Source organism: Hibiscus syriacus, unplaced genomic scaffold (genome assembly GCF_006381635.1).
Source record: "Hibiscus syriacus cultivar Baekdansim isolate YM2019G1 unplaced genomic scaffold, ASM638163v2 tig00111941_pilon, whole genome shotgun sequence".
NCBI lineage: Eukaryota > Viridiplantae > Streptophyta > Magnoliopsida > Malvales > Malvaceae > Hibiscus > Hibiscus syriacus.
The window spans coordinates 548,889-565,782 of record NW_024063217.1 but is presented as its reverse complement, the minus strand read 5'-3'; the positions used below and the strand labels follow the sequence as shown (position 1 = coordinate 565,782).

The window sequence follows — 16,894 nt, the reverse complement described above, 5'->3', positions numbered from 1 at the left end:
TTATCATTGTTTTCTCCTTGGTAGATCGAGAGAGGTTGTAATTCCTATTTTCTCATAGTGAAATTCTTCTACCATTGCCCGTGGTTTTTACCCTAAATTCTTAGGGGTTTTCCACGTAAATTTTGTGTCTCTTTTATCTTAATTTTTATTTTCTCAAATTATCAGTTGCGATTTTACTCTATCCGATAGCCGTATTCCGCAACAGACTAAGATATGATAATCGTTTGAGATTCTAGAATCAGATTTTATCATCTCACTATCAGTAGGTTATGTTCAACTTAGAATACCATCAAATTTTTAATAGAAATGAGTTTGGAACATAATGAATAGTTTGGTGTCAATTTTGTAACTTTTAAGAGTCGATGGACTTAACAAAACAACACTCTATAGTCGGAGGATTATTTTGTAACTTTTAATAGTTGAGATAAAAACAATTTTGGCATTTTATTGATATATATATATATATATATTGATTTTTGGTGTGTGCTTTACACATGGAAGTTCTCGTACCAATATAGATGTAAGGGATAATTATTCTATCAAATTCAGAAAAAAATAAGTTAATTGAGTTTACGAGTATTATTTTATTGATAAATTTTTATTTATTTATTTATTTAGTGTCGAGTAGAATATAATATTTTTTTTGATTTTTATTCAAATTTATATATAATTATTTATAATGTTATTATATTGATTGATTTCAATTAAAATAACTTAATGATCATATACAATATACATATATTTTTTAAGAGTATATATATAAAGCTTTTGGAATAAATTAGATATAAAATCATTGTTCAATGATCTATTTGATATTTTAGTGACCAATTTGTTATTTTTAAAATTTCAATTGGGAAAATGAAAACTTACTCAAAATTAATGATCATTTGTGTATTATACACTTTTTAAGTTTATAAAGTCATTATATAACTCATCAATCCATCAAAGTTCTAACGTTATTGATACATCTTAATTAAATAAAAATAAAAGTGAATAAATCTTAATTAAATAAAAACAATAGTGATTAAACATTATTATTATTATTTAATTCAACGAGAGAGTTTATAAAACTTAAACGAAAGTAATAATGATAATTTACCCATACAAAATTTATGTTGATTCAATACTTTTAAATTAAAAAATATTTTTTAATTGATTCAAGTTTGATCACATATTTTATGTGGTAAACTACATATTTAGTACTTAAACTATCAGTTTTGATATGTTTTAGTACCTATGCTTTTAGTTTTTTTTAGATTCATACCTAAAGTTTAGTTTCATTTCATTTTAGTACCCATTGTTAAAAACTTAACATGTTTAGTACCTAAACTATCAGTTTTGTACCTAAACTTTCAATCTTTTCAAAATTTAACGTTAATTTTGAACGGGTATTAAAATAAAACAAAAACTAAAGTTTTTAACGGCGGATATTAAAATAAAATAAAAATTAAATTTTAAGTATAATTTAAAAAATAAAAAATTAGGTATTGAAACGGACTAAAACTGATAGTTTGAATTAAAGAGATTAATGTACCCTATTTTATGAGAGAAAAAGGAGGAGAAGAGAGAAAAATTAAAAGGAAAATAAGCGTTTAAACATTAAAGACAGACCCGCCAATTTTCAAAAAATGGCTACATTTCCATCTCCTCTCGAACGAACGGTGGCTTCAGCTCTCCTCCTCCTTTCATCTCAACCCTCCAAGTAAATTCAAACGAAATTTATTCAAGTTCTCGATCGATTGTTTTTCAAATTTCATTTTGATGTTCTTTTTATGTGTGTGTTTTTTTGAAAGGTTGATGATCGAATGTTGTGACGGTGAGACGAAAGGGAAAGCAGGCATACTGATCTCTTCGACTGAATCCGAATCCTGCAGTTCATCTCCATTTCATCAGTTATCCTCTCGGAAGCAACAGAAGTTACGGATCACCACTGTGTGGCTCCCTGCCATGAGATCAAGCTCAAGGTTTCGTTGTTCTTACTCGGATCCTCCTCTTTTCGCTGCATTTTGTTTGTTTTTCGTCAGTTTCGTCAGTTTTTGTTTTCTTTTAATTGTTTGAGCTTCGACACTCTGTTTGGAATTGTGTTTGGATAATATATATTTAATATTCAGAATCTGATTGCTATTTCTTACGTCTCATAAGGCAATGATTTAGCATGGAATTTTTTGGTACGATCATTCACTCTGAGCTAATGATTCAAAATTAACCGAGTCGTTGGATCGCCGAATTCTCCGAATTTGTTCCGATTCAAAACTCGAGCTGTTCAAGTTCTTCAAAGTTTTCGCCAATTTCCCTTCTTCTGCACATCATTCCTTTTGTTGTTCTTTGAATCGCAACGGTATTCAATATCAATTTACATTTGATTACGTGCCTTTGATTTATGTTCTCTCTCTCTTGGGTTTTGAATTTCAAAGTTCGAATCAAGTTTCTTTCGTAAATTTTCAACTTCCATTTTCTACATTTGGAGTTTAAATTCGTTAATAAACTTGCGCAGGTGATAAAAAAGAGGCGATCTAGGACCGGAGCTCCGATGGCCGGAATATATCCTTCAGGTCATTCATCGAATATGGAAAAGGCTGAGACGACGTCGTGCTTGTCGAGCAGCTCATCCAGCGGCATCTCGAGCGCGCGAAGCCAACGTAAAACGAACAAAGCCGAGAAAATACAAAGGAAGAGGCGCAGCAGCGGCTCGAATCACATGCGGCGCCGAGCCGAAGCCATTTTGAAATTGCTTTCCGGTGGTTGCTTCTCTGAGGTTAACATCCGTCGAGTGCTTGGCGACAGTCCAGACACTAGCAAAGCCCTTCGAATGTACACTCTCTCTTTCTGTTCTCTTCTTTGCAACGTGTCACCATATTATATCATCCAAGTGTCTGTTTCTGTAAGTTCGTAGGGTGCACAGAAGATCAATGTAACGAAGTTATTTATGATCAACGGCTGGAAATACATTTGGGAAACTTGATCGCCGGATCCCCATGCCAGAACCTTTGTCGTTGATCATAAACTTTTGACGAATTAACGGTGGAAGATGGTACTAACAGAAAATGATTTGTCTGCAGGTTGCTGAAGCAGGAAGAAGTGAAGAGATCAGGAACGGGAGGGCAAAAAGACCCTTATATTTACACGGTATGTATTATCTTTGATATGCTTTAAATTGTATTTGAAAATGTGTTGATATATAAGTTGTATAAAGTTTAATTTTGTATAAATTTATTTATTCCAATGATATATGTATAATTTGGGGTTTAAGAGTTTATGTAATAGTCATTAAATAATTATTTAAATATAGTTTGATATATGTCATTAAACTTATGTAAATAGTCATTAAATCTATCAAACTTTTATACTAATAACTTTTAGAGTTAATTTCATCATATGTTTTCAAATTATGATCATTGTTTTAAATTGGTCCTTAAACTTTTGAATATTCATTTTGATTTCATCCTCAAACTAGGACTCTTATTCTAAATTAATTCTTAAACTCGTGAACATTCCAGTTCCATCAACAAACTATGAATCTCCTTTTGAATTGGTCCCTAAACTTGTGAATCTTACAATATCATCCCCAAATTTATCCAAATATGTAATTAATTTCAATCATGGTTTAACCTAAATTTTATTTTTTTAAAAATATAATAATATAATTTGGCCTAACAATTTTATTAAAAGGGATGTGGTTAGTATATACGTAAAGTTTTGGGATGAAATTGAAATGTTCAAAAATTTTGGGGCCTAATTTAGAATGAAGGTCATAGTTTGAGATGGAATTGAAATTTTCAAAAGTTTAAGGACTAATTTAGAATAAAAATCATAGCTTAAGGATGAAACTAAAATGTTTAAAAGTTTAGGTGCCAATTTAGAATGAAAGTCATAATTTGAAGACATGTGATGCAATTAACTCTAACTTTTATAATAGTTTGATAAATTTAATGACCGTTGACATTTTATAGCTTTTGGAAATTTATTGATCAAAACAATTATTTAGATATAGTTCATTGACCTCTTGTGTATTTTACCCAGTTTATAGCACACGTTGTTTGTTGCAGATTGCATGAGAAGCAGCTTCCAGGACGGTAGCTAGAATGACGTGGCATCTGTAGATTGGCCAACTAATATTTCCACTAGCTATATATGCAGGTAAACTTTTGGTCCACCGATAGGTAAGAACATGAAAGAACAGCACAAAAAGGTTATTGATTCGTTAATCCTTAATGTTGCAGCATAGATTAACATGGAGCTAGCTAATTCATATCTTAATTTGCTTTTGGATATTAGTGCAAGCTGTAAATGGTTTATATCGACATATTCGCCTAAAGGATATGACATTACTAAACATTCACGGGTTCATACATGCATATAAATGTGTATTAATATCAGCCAATATGTGCTTATAGTATAAGCTCAGCTCAAGCTTGGTCAAAGTTTTGTTTGAGAATTGAGCCAAATTCAAAATAGTATTGACTTGTTAAAGTTCGCATTCACAATAATTTATATCATCAATTATTTTTGATTGATTGATATGAACTTGTTTCAGTTTAAAATAATAGTTTGAAATCTTAAAAATACAGTGGTTTTAAATATTTATGGAGAGAATTATTTCGTAATTGTAGCTTTACACTTGACATATTAATTTTTATTTGGGTAAAGTACACAAATGGTCCCCCACTATAAGATGTTTGCTTTATTAAGTCCATTGACTATTAAAAGTTACAAAAGGTCATTTGACTATAGAATGTTGCTTTGCTAAGTCCCTCGACTATTAAAAAGTATAAAATGGTCATTCGACTATTCGTTATATTCCAAACTTATATTTTCCGTTAAAAAAATGGCGGTTGTCTAAGCTGGACGTTAACATGATGACTGAGATATGATCATCTTTGAGATTATGGAAAAAAAAAGAAATGTGAACGTATGGTGGTAGTAATTTGGTTAGGCGTGCAGTTTTTTACTGGTTTGGGCGATTCCAATACTAGGCTTTGGTGTATATAGCTGAACAACTAAACTAACTTCTTTTAATAAAATTCTTCATCGTTGTGCGAAAAAAAACATGTTCAGCTTGGAATACCGTCAATTTTTTAACATAAAAGGACTAGTTGGATAATAATGAATAGTTGGGTGACTTTTAAAAATTTTAATAGTCGAGGGTCTCAACAAAGTAACACTTATAGTCATAGGACCATTTTATAACTTTTAATAGTCGAGAAACTTAATAAAGTAATACGCTATAGTTGGGGGACCTTTGTGTACTTTACTCTTTTTACTTTGGACATCTTTCTGAAATGGATAGGCGTCACTAGAGCTATTCAGGGCTGAGTTACTTACTCGTCAAGTATGAAGGCCAGCCTAGATTTTAGTTTATTTAGCAAAAAAGCAAACTAGAGCTCTAGGGTTCTTTCTATTTATATTTTTACTTTTAAAAAATGTCCCACTGTCCACGTCCCAGCCGACACTCACTGTTCTCTAGTTTCCCACAACTCAACAGAAATCCAACGCCATTGTTCTTAAGATATTGCAATGAGGAAATTCATGGAGTTGCTTGATGAAGGGGTTAGGGCAATCGCCAGGTTCCATTCCATTGCCACAAACTTCTCCATTATACTACCACCCTTATCCTCCTCCAACTCTCAATCCACGGCCGCCTTGCCCTCAGGTTTTGTGGCGGCGGCGGCGCTGGCTCCGACTCCGGCCCCTTCTCATGCTATTCCAGTCATTTCTATATTCATGCATTATGAACCAAAGTTAACTTATATAAGTGTGAGCGTTCGATTGAGCCGAGTAAAATTTTTTAAGCTTTTCAAGTGAAAAAATTAAAAAATTTCGATTCGAGTTTATAAAACTCGAGTAGAGTTGTTCGATTTTATGCTTAAATTTAATTGTAAATATTTATAATATTATGATATTATTTAAGTCCAATTCAAACAGTTTTTTATATCTACATACAATAAATTATATTCCTTCAATGTGATATATCATAGAGTTGAAGAATTCATCTCAAACTTAAAAATTGATCCACTGATTATTAAAAAATTTGAATTATTTGAGTTTTATTTTATAACTCGACTTCAATTTAAGTTTTTTCAAGTTTATAAAATTAAGAGGCAAATCAATTCAAGTCGTTTTTTACATATCAAATCGTAAAAGAAATCATTTTAGATCAGTTTGAGTTTTACTCATCCCTATGCTTATAGGTAGATTCTATTTCTGACTATCCGTCATCCACTCATGCTATGTAGTTCGAATGATTACAAACTCCAGTAATAATAAACAACGACTTTCTATCCAAAACAAAAGAGATGAATTATATGATACACGATCACGAGTTCAACCACCATCAACACTCAAATATCGAACAATTCGATGATAAATTTCTTCCATACAGTAACATTATGGATTCAAACGTTCCAAAACTGTGTCTATCCTTCATTCTCGTCCATCCCAATGCTAAATTATAAGAACAAAGCAATTTGCTAGCAAGATGAAGAGTGCATAGCACTAGGCATCTCTTGCAAACTACACATATTAAAAAAGAAAATGGGGGGGGGGGAAATGAATGAATTAATTGCTAAATACTCACAAACTCGACCAATCTAAATCACAAATGCTGCCCTAAACATACCAAGAACCAAAAATGCCAATGCTGTCCTAAAATTTTCTTTCTTCCTCATGGAACAATCGCCGGAACATTTTGCTTCGAAAATTTAACTCTATACTATAGGATCAACATCCTGCAGCTTTTAGAAAGTTATCATATGGAGTTGAGGCTGGTAAACTGAAGGAGGGTGGATGATTATGGTACTCAGTTGCACACGGCATCGGAAGAGTGCCGAGCGGTTGTTTGAGTGGATTGGTACTGTCGATTCGCTCAAGGACCGGACTCGCCTGCGTTTTAAGTTTGGTTGCGAATGTTAGATTCTTTTTTGAGCCATCTGTGTTCTTAGGGCCTCAAAGCATGTGCTTTTCTTGCGTGGAACACAAGGTATGTTCGCGGTGCATACGACATGTATGAAAATCCATGCTGATATAGCAGATGGGGTTTACCTGTTTTGTCATGTTATATGGATGTTGAAAAGATAAGCTAATCAAGTTTTCTTGTCTCAGCCGGGTGCTCATTAGAGGAGACATCTTTTGTTGCTTTCCTGTTACGAGTGCCTCGCAATGACGGGCTATTTCCTTGTAAGACAAGTCTGGTCCACTGGAGATGGGACTTCTTCCGAACTGGTGTGCTGTCTTCAGTACCTGTGCAAGATAAAGAAAATAATCATGCTGTTCTATCTCGACAAAATAATTGATGCCGATCATCAATTCGCCTTATCAATGTTTCGAATATATGATTTATTTGTGTTTCCGGACAGTAAAAACGAATGTCATAGTGAACATACTGATTCTAGGAGTTGATTGACATCCACAAGTCTTGGAATTTCTCCAGAAAAAAACGAACTATCCTTGGTTCGGCCTTCAAATGGTTCCAAATGGTTCCAAGCAATTTGGTCGATAAAATTCAGAAGGTGATGCAAGGGATATCTACCTCAATAGATTTATTGTCTTCAGCACCAGTTTGATATACTACATGAGGAGCATCCATAGGAAATTGGGGCACCTAGTGGACACACATCGTCGGGCAAGAATTCATTCAACAGATGTTCCTTTATAGTGGACAATTCAGGCTGCCATATAGTCACCAAATATTAGCATATATAGGTAATTACAATAGAAGATACTAGTTCTTCGATGATGCATCAAGGTCGAAGATTCTCAAAATTCGGGATAAAATGATTTACCTCCGACAAGTTTCCAAAAGTTTTTGCGATTTCGGAAGCAAGAGTTTCCCTACATTGTTCTGGGGCTATCTGAATTTCTGAGAGAGTTTTTAAAGCCAAAGCACCATCTTCTTTAGATCCATAAACATTTGTTGGATGGTCAGGCACAGTGTTAACTGCTCGTAACTTACGATCATCCACCAAGCGCAAAAATGGATCGTCCTATGGAACATAGAACCATGGCACATCAAAACAAGTTATAGTAAACTCGGACAGCCAGTTGAAAACATGATATTCATTACTTTATTCCATTAGACATTATAAAAGATAGGAAGGATAGGAACTTCAACCTTATCCCGGAAGGAAAAACAAGTACGGTTTCATGAATGAGAAGTTTGATACCATTATTTTCTGTAAGTGCAACCTTGGCACAATCGACGATAGGGCGAATATTAAAAGCTTTTGATGAGAAGAGGATCATTGAAGTTGCCAAGGTGAAAAGAGATCTATGACGTGAAGGTGGAAGTGACCCTGTAGCATTAATGGAAGCACAACTTAAAGATATGACACCTTGATAACAAAATTTACATGATACGTCCTAAAATTTATATGATATCAGAGCAGGTACTATCCCAAGCTGTTATCCCATTGGCAATAAGCTCATTATGCATACACATAAAGTTAATGCTACATGTTCGTCCCTACAGTTGAGAGGGAATATCGTAGTGGATATAACGAATAAATCCCACATCTACTAAATTGGAGCTAACCCGGGATCAAAAATATAAACAGGGCTAATCCTACTTTTTGTTTGTTGAGAGGGGTTCATGAAAGAGACAGGCAAGAGAATGCAGACACTGTAAAAATCATTGGATTCCAAAGACTACAACTTAGGGTGTTCACCTCCTTCGTCGAGAGAGATGCTTCTCAGTGACAAAGCTAGCTGGAAACTACGAATGAGAGCCTCGTTACTAGAATTCTGCATTACATAAACACGAACATTCAAAAATTAAACTCAGAAAGAGAATGAATGACAGCTTGATGCTATGGATATACAACCACCAGAAGTTTTCTTGCCAGTAAGCAACTTATAGACAATCAACTACACGATACATGGATTTAATAATATCTGCCCATAGGCTACAATCAAATAACTTGCAACATTGAAGATTTAGGTTCATCTATACTTATTTCAATAAAACAAAGTTTACCCTCTGTATTTTTTGTTCCTACACGATAACGAAACCTCTAACTTGTGCCAAAAGAGTGTCATGCTGGTAGCATCAATTGAGCAATTTACCTTGGTTTGAGAGAAGAGCAACACAAGGCTGTATGTGTGAGCGATTGCTTCATAGTTCTGTGGTGTATTTTGAGGAGAGATAGACTGTGCCCAAATTGATGTAAGCAAGAGACTAATCTGGGTGCTACTAAGCCGTAAGGAATTGGCCTCCTGAGGTTTGACAAGTAGAAATAACCTCATGAAAAAGATCACAAATTTGACAAATATCAAACAAATCATAGGGTTGATTGTACTTCCTTACTATGTTAGTCAAACTCAGATAAGAATGTCTGACACGGTATGTGTACGACTCCGGCATGTGTATGTTCATTTCTATTCAAGATTTTCCTTTTATTTGGAGGATCATTGGAAGATCACATCCATATACTTATGGTTTGGATTTGATGAGAAATTTTAGAGAGGAAATTGTGAAATACTCACAGATTCTGTTTTTGAATTGCTCGGAGGATTTTCGTCTGTTGCCAACGGTACCAGCGGACTTATTGTAGTGTATGCTCTACTGTAAGATGACGTTAATCTATTCAGAATCCCATTTTGAAAATTTTCTAGTTGCTCCTCACTAGCAGCATTTTCTTTATTCTCTAGACAAGCATCCTCCCATGAGAAAGATTTCTCTTTCTTTAGCTTCTCGAAAAGGGCAGCTGAAGAAGAAAAGGCAGAGACAGTTCTCGAAAGCGTTCTTGGAATACCAGGGCCTTTATTTGTTACTCCAGTAACAGAGGATGGTTGAGGGCAAACCGAAGATGGCACAAGAACAACAGAAAAGATGAGGTGGGCTCCAATTTGTATTTCATGGTCAGGGTGGACCATAGCCGGGAGTAATTGATGGAACAAAGCCTCGGGGAATGCCTATGGGAACAAAGGAACACTAAGAAATGTCCATCAACAAAGATGAATCAATAATATGATCATTACCTTGTTTAGGTAGGATGGATTTGGAATCGAGGCTATGATCTGAGCCGTGCGATAAATAACACAGATTGTAGTTCTTGCTATAACTGTAATATTTGGGATATTCTCCAACATCACAGCCATAGCATCAAGAATTGGACCTGCATCACCAACCTGTTCACAAGAACAAAAACATGAATAAAAACCAAGTAATTAGCTTAGATGGCAAAAGGGTCTTACCTTATGCGATAACTGTACTAGACAATCATCCACTGCTTCTTTGAAGCTCTTGTTCCAATTTATGATTTCAGTTCCCATAGTTGCATCGTCAAGCGAGCAATGTATGCTCTTTCGTAAATGCCTCATAAAGTCACTAACTGCACTGAGTATTGCGACAGAGGCCTCAACTTTCAAATCTCTAGCAAGCGATGTTATAACCTCTAAATTTTGAAGTTGCACGTCAGGTTGTTTGAGGACACTTTTGTGATCGAGATGCTTAACTAGTACGGACAGCAGAAGGTGTGCATTCTGTCCTGCAAACGCGGGAAAACAGATAGTATCACTTTTCTCACCATCTAAAGGTCATATATTTTTTAGGAAAGGGAGAAGAAAAAAAGAGAGCGGTACCAGAACTATCTATTAAAAGCTGCATTTCCCTTAACACCGGCAAGGCAAGACCATTTTCAGCGGACCATAACTTTTCCTTATCGAAGTAATGAAACATAGACTCATGAACACGTCGTGTTGTTGTAGCTTCCTTTGCTAGTTTTGCCATGTTATGTAAGCAAACCCTGGACCAGAAGCAAGGATTCCGGGCGTCTACCCTGTGAGGGGGGGAAAAACTCATTGTCAGGTAATAGTTTAAACCAAATGCAAAACTAAATCCAAAACTTGAGTCATGGGATTACACTGAGACATTTAGTTCCCCCTTAGCATTTATAATTCTACGCCATGAAGGAACATTTATGAGAACTTTTTGCGACGGAGTGGTACGACTCTCGGTTCTTTGCACTTCTTGCACCCATCGACTTTGGCCACTGTTAAGATTCTCCGAACTTTTCACTGGGACACCATAATTTTCCAAGACAACTGAAACAATCTGTGGTTGATAATTGAGAACTCTTTTAATGCAAATGGTACAAAGCAAAAATCCCGAAACTGAGGTTCTTAAGAAGTACAGCTGCATACATGGTTTCGATAACCAAACCAAGGGAAAAAGTGGTAAAGCATGAAGAAAACTATTCCGGGTGTTAACTTACATTATCAAATTCTGCTGAAATGTGGGAATGTTCACCCATTAACCAAATCTACACCAGAAGATAAATGATCGAACGTGCATTAGAGTACTTATATATACAATTTGGACATAGAAAAACGTGAACTGCAAGGAAGAAAGAATAATTGCGAAAAGGGAAAACCGTTGCCTTGGTTCTTGTGAGAAAGGTGAATTAAAGTGAACCTTGAAGGCATTCATTCTAAGTAAATAAGCCGACTTCGTTACGGTACTTAAGCAAACCTTCGAATTTAATTCGTCTGCCTTCATTGTATTTACTGTATATAGTATTAGTTATATGATTGTTGGTCGAGTTATATGATTTAAGGATCACTTTTATCATCTATTGCCAAGAGATCCTACTAAAACTCGATATATTCATGCTTGTCGAAAGAAGAGAAGAAGCTGTGTGAATGAAAATACCAATGAAGAAAGAGCTTGCAGCCCAGCTGAACGTAGATTCGTCTCCCTTTCGCCTTCCCCGATTTCTTGAGCTAACTGACAAACTTTTGGAATAAAGGCTTCTAAGTTTGACATGAAAGTCCTATCCTTCTGCAGAATTCGGCAAGATAAAAATGAGTTTGAAGCCAGTTGCCATAAACCTAATAAGCTGGAAATCCATTTTTCATGACACTTGAAGCATACAAGTAATGCTAAAAGTACCTACCTGATTAACTACAAAGTCGAAAAGAATCTGACATCCTAGAGTTTGCATTTCATACTGCCGTGTTTGATCCAGCAAAGTCTGTATAATGCTCTGTAAACTAGTAGCAAATAGTGTCCTATAAAAAATGGTTGATACCCAGAAATCAAGTGAGTTCAAGGAAACACAAAAAGTTGAAAGACAATAAAAATTCTTCCGGCACGTTCGATTGAGTTATTGACCCCGAAATTACTATATGCTCGTGTTCTATCTTTTGGTAAAAGGTTTAACATGATTATGCAAGGGACTTGATATGATTCGGAACAGCGAGATACAAAGCCATAGAGTATGCAGCAGAAGAAACTCACATTTGGTCCTGACAAGAAAGCAGCAACTTCTTGTAAATGCACACAACAATTTTCACCGATTGAAAATTCTCATTCCTCAACTCCTTGTAGCACCTTTGCTCGAGCGATTCAGTGATCTGGTCATAACATTTGCAAGAACTAGTTATATAGGATGCTAGCATAATCAACATAGTTACTCAAAACCATATCCAAAGGCTTGCAGATATATCATACCTTTGGGATGCGTAAAGGATTTTTCGAAACATATTCACATAGTTTTTCGATCTTTCGATCATTTGGTCCATCCTCCTATGACAAAAATAGTTCAACTTATATGATTCAAAAAGTGGAAGGATATACTTTAAAACAAAAATACAAACAAATGCTAAAGCTGCAAATCCTCAGTTCCTCATGCATCATAAAGAGCTCCCAAGCCCTGACCGTAAACAAGCATGAGCTAACTTAACCAGGGATGGACTGAGGCTCGCAGGGGCGGTCGCCCCCTATTGATAATCTGTTTTCGACCCCCTAGTTTTATGCCTATAAATGTGGAAATTTACATAACTTGAGAAGTACAAACCTTGTTGCGAGGAAATATTTCAGCAATCAACCTCTTATACCTCTTGACAGGCTGCCGGAACCTTGCACGCAACGAAGGGCAAAAGACACACAGGGTACCACATGTAGGCAAGACTCGCCTCGACATCACATCGGAGATTAATCTCATTTTGATTTTAGAATAATAAAACTAGCTGGAGTAACTTCTCAAATATCCCTGTGCTTTCTTTCCCTTCTAAATCAATAAGAAAAAGCCAATGCCCAGAAGAAGGGAAAGAAAGCTTGAAAAACAATTGGCTACCCTTTGAAACCCAATCAACAACAATCCATAGTATCACAATTCTATGGATTATAAGGCTGGTCGTAAACTTTGATCAAATTATGACTGTCTGCTTCCAGAATCTGGATCAAGATTTCAAGGAAACAACAAAAAGGGTATCAACAAAGAACAATGTTGAATCGAAATTCGACAAAAAACCCAACAGGAAAATGGACTGATGACGTGGAATTAACAAAAGGGTGTATAAAAAATGCAGATTTTGATCAAATTTTGACTGTCTGCTTCGAAAATCTGGATCAAAACTTGAAGAAAACAAAAGGGTATCAACAAAAAACAATGTTGAATCAAAATTCGATAAAAACCAAACAGAGAAATCGATTGATAACGTAAAATTAACGAAAGGGTATATCAAAAAACACAGATTTTGATCAAATTACTGGGAAATTAGCATCAGAAACAAAAGAAGTTTCCAAAGTTACATGGGATCGATGCGAGAAAGTGAAGAAAAGAGGATGGAAATTCGTCTAAAACATGCAAATCAATTCCCAGCCGTTTCCAATCAGCCAAACAATTTGCCACATTTCTTTCCAAAACTATGCGCTGGAATTAAATTATAATTAATGTAATTTGATTTTCTCAAATGGAATAACTCAGCTCAGCGTTGCCGGCTGCCATTGAAGATATGCTGTTCACATTGAATAGATTGCTGTATGGGCATCATTGTATGAACAAATCAGATAATCATATTGATAAATACTAAGATTTTAACTTTTAAGGTAATTAATCTGAAATTATCTCTAGTTTTAAATATTATCCATTAATTTATTGTTTTGTTTTGATGTTTTGCTCCCCGCTCGAACGTGCTTTGATGTTTCTTCTTCGCTCATGGTCGACCGTTAATTACCGGTCACTTGTTTTATTTTGAAGGTCAAATTGTGTTTTGTGTCCCTCTTCCATGTTCAAATATGGTATTTTACCCCTTTTTCTTTAAATTGATACAATTTAATCTTTTATGTTTATATTACCATTAGTTAGCTCAAAATGTAAACAATCAGGGATGGACCGAGGAGGATAGTCACCCCTGAAAATTTAAAATTATTACATATTTTAGGTTTTTTATGAACTTTTTATTGAAAATATGTTTTCGCCCCTAAAATTTTATAAGTTCAAGTTCACCCCCTGAAATTTTAAAAGTTCGAGTTCGTCCACTAACATAAAATTATGCACATGTCCATGTACACAATATTTTTTTAATAGTATAAGGTTATTATAAGGTATTATTTATTTAAAAAATAATAATTATTGGGACCTCAAGGAATAATAACCAAGGAATAACAACCACTCCTTTACCCCTAAGATCACTCTATTCGTGTAGGGAGAACAGCATCTCCTTTAATCACTGAGACCATTTGATGAATTTATACGCTATTTATCTATATTAAAATAATGGTGTGAAATTTTATTAAACACTCATTTTAACACAAAAAATATGTCATCATAATGAATTATAATATATTTTATATAATGATTGGTATTTAATTGATTTATCAACTAATTTAGATACTAAAAAGGTTTATTTATGAAAACGATCCTCCCAACCCTGTTTTATTTATTCATAACATAACGATTTAAACCACCGTCCTTACTTAAGAGACATAATGTCTAATCACGATAGACGAACTGAGGGTTAGTTGAAATAGAATATTAAATTTATAAAACCACATACATATCATCAATTATTCAACTAATTTAAATCGAATATTACAAAAATATACTATGATATAATATTCTTAATTTAATTTTTCTATTTGTAACATCAAAAGTGAAATTATTATCTTAATAAAATTAACAACTCTTCCCAATAAACTAAATGATAATTAGCTAAATTCAAATATTTTAAAGAAAAGATCACAACAATATTTTAATTAAAATTATTGTTAACTATTTAAACAAACAAATGACATTAGTCACTGAATTACACCAAATTGAAGTATATAGACCAAAATTTCAAATTTGAATATAATAAAAGGGTCGACAATGAATTTGATCTATTTTAATTTTTTATTATACTGAAAATCAATAAAAGAAAAAATTATTAAATTCACATAACATGAAACAATATACTAGCACAAACCATCCGTTACAATTCTACTAAATCAAGATAAATACAGTAAATATAGAAGAAAATTACAACCGTAACATAAAATCTCACGTCCGTCCGTGTTCTAAAAGATTTACAAAATAACCAAAACCTGCAGCATCACTCCCCACAGTTATAGGCTCCATGCAAGCTCAAATCAACATAACAGCTATTGTAACCCCCTAGACCTGGCCTGTGCGTTTCGATTAAGTCTAGTGGATCACATTATGATTATTAAAGACATTTTCCGAAACCGTTATTCCATCATTATAAGATCACATTATAAATAACATGAAATTATAACAAATTATACTATCAAAATCCAACTCGTAAATATAGTACCAATAAGTAATAAATTAATTTAAAACATGTCTTCAAATTCAAAATCACAATAAACCGAACAGTAATAGCAAAAGAGTCATCATTTTAAAATCTGATATTTTAAAATAAGGTCCATGTCACCAAAATAAAGTCAACTTGCAAGATGAAAACATTACAATATGATTTACTTCAAGAGATATGTTGATCCTCCAAGTGCTCGAACCGAGGTATCTAACCAACAGTATCTGAAAGGGGGAAAACATTTTCGAAAGGTGAGCTAGGCTCAGTGTGTCCCAACATTTCCATAAAATCACAATAGGTACAAATCATAGTCCAGTAAATCTCACAAATTTGTAAAAGAGTTAAACTTTTGAAAATCATAGTTTAAACCCTTTTATGGTACACCATCAGTAGATCCCAAAATTATTTTCCATATAGCTTACTTTATGCACATAGCAAAAAGAAAACTGACTTAAGGATAGACTATGAAGCTTGTATCCTTAAGCCCAAGTCAATAAGTCCATATAGTTTATCCTAAGCACACAGCAAAGGAAAGCCGACCTAATGAAACATCTTGGGGCCCTCAAGAGTCACATTAGGCCCATTTAGCTTGATCAGAGCTATTCCATCGTAATTCAATTCCAAAATTCAATTGCACCGTGACATAAATTCCATAAATCCAAAAACATGGTAATCATATACCATTTCAAAACAAAAATTAGATAGCAGTCATATTCCATAAATTGTCACATTAAATTGGTGCATCCATAAAACAATAACAAATGAATTCGGTGTACCACATATTAAAACCAATAAAACCGTTCAGTAATAAGTAGGGAACACACCTCGATAATAGGTTCAGATAGTAGATCTACTGATTGCTGGTTTCACCACGCTCTGCTACAGTTTTCGAACGGGTGAATACTGGTACACGTGGTTTAACTGGTCTAGAAGAGTTGGGTCGAGCCGTCGAACGATCCGGAGAGTCTCTTATACCTTCAAATAATAATAATTTATCAGCCTCAAATCTTACTTAATTGTTCAAAACTAAAATTCTTAAGTATATAAGCATTTTCAGGGTTTGACTTTCTATTTGGAGGGTTTTTAGTCTGAATTTGGCCAAACGGACTGCGGAATCGGAATCAGGACGTCGAAAAACATAAAGTATGACTTTTCGAAAATTCAAATTCTTGGTCAAAGTCAAAGTCAACGACTTTGACCGTCAATTTGGAGGCCTTTGGGTTCGAATTTGACAAAACGGACCACAGAAACAGATTCGGCACGTCGAAAACTATCAGGATAGGTATACTCGGAAAAGATTAGCGATCGTTTAATAGCCGGTCAAAGCCAGTCAAAGTTCTGGTCAAAGGAGATCAACAAATTG

At 34.4% G+C, this 16,894-nt stretch overlaps 2 protein-coding genes across 2 annotated transcripts; one reads left to right on the top strand and one right to left on the bottom strand.

Moving 5' to 3' along the window:
- The first annotated feature begins 1,628 nt into the window (after window positions 1-1,628).
- Window positions 1,629-4,077, top strand: LOC120173153. Its single transcript, XM_039180412.1, has 5 exons — window positions 1,629-1,702; window positions 1,794-2,028; window positions 2,495-2,811; window positions 3,060-3,126; window positions 4,021-4,077. The coding sequence occupies exons 1-5, from the start codon at window positions 1,629-1,631 to the stop codon at window positions 4,075-4,077; spliced, it is 750 nt and encodes a 249-aa protein (XP_039036343.1).
- Window positions 4,078-6,630: 2,553 nt separating this feature from the next.
- On the bottom strand, window positions 6,631-12,967 carry LOC120173058 (protein SEMI-ROLLED LEAF 2-like). Its single transcript, XM_039180349.1, has 18 exons — window positions 12,792-12,967; window positions 12,446-12,520; window positions 12,233-12,348; window positions 11,889-12,003; window positions 11,645-11,773; window positions 11,208-11,255; window positions 10,857-11,047; window positions 10,576-10,772; window positions 10,189-10,481; window positions 9,973-10,122; window positions 9,478-9,906; window positions 9,058-9,207; window positions 8,661-8,736; window positions 8,160-8,288; window positions 7,779-7,979; window positions 7,380-7,664; window positions 7,039-7,236; window positions 6,631-6,879 (listed from the first exon to the last, which is right to left on the bottom strand). Exons 1-15 carry the CDS (start codon window positions 12,936-12,938, stop codon window positions 7,951-7,953), a joined length of 2,274 nt encoding a protein of 757 aa, XP_039036280.1. The 5' UTR covers window positions 12,939-12,967; the 3' UTR covers window positions 6,631-6,879; window positions 7,039-7,236; window positions 7,380-7,664; window positions 7,779-7,950.
- Window positions 12,968-16,894: the final 3,927 nt, after the last annotated feature.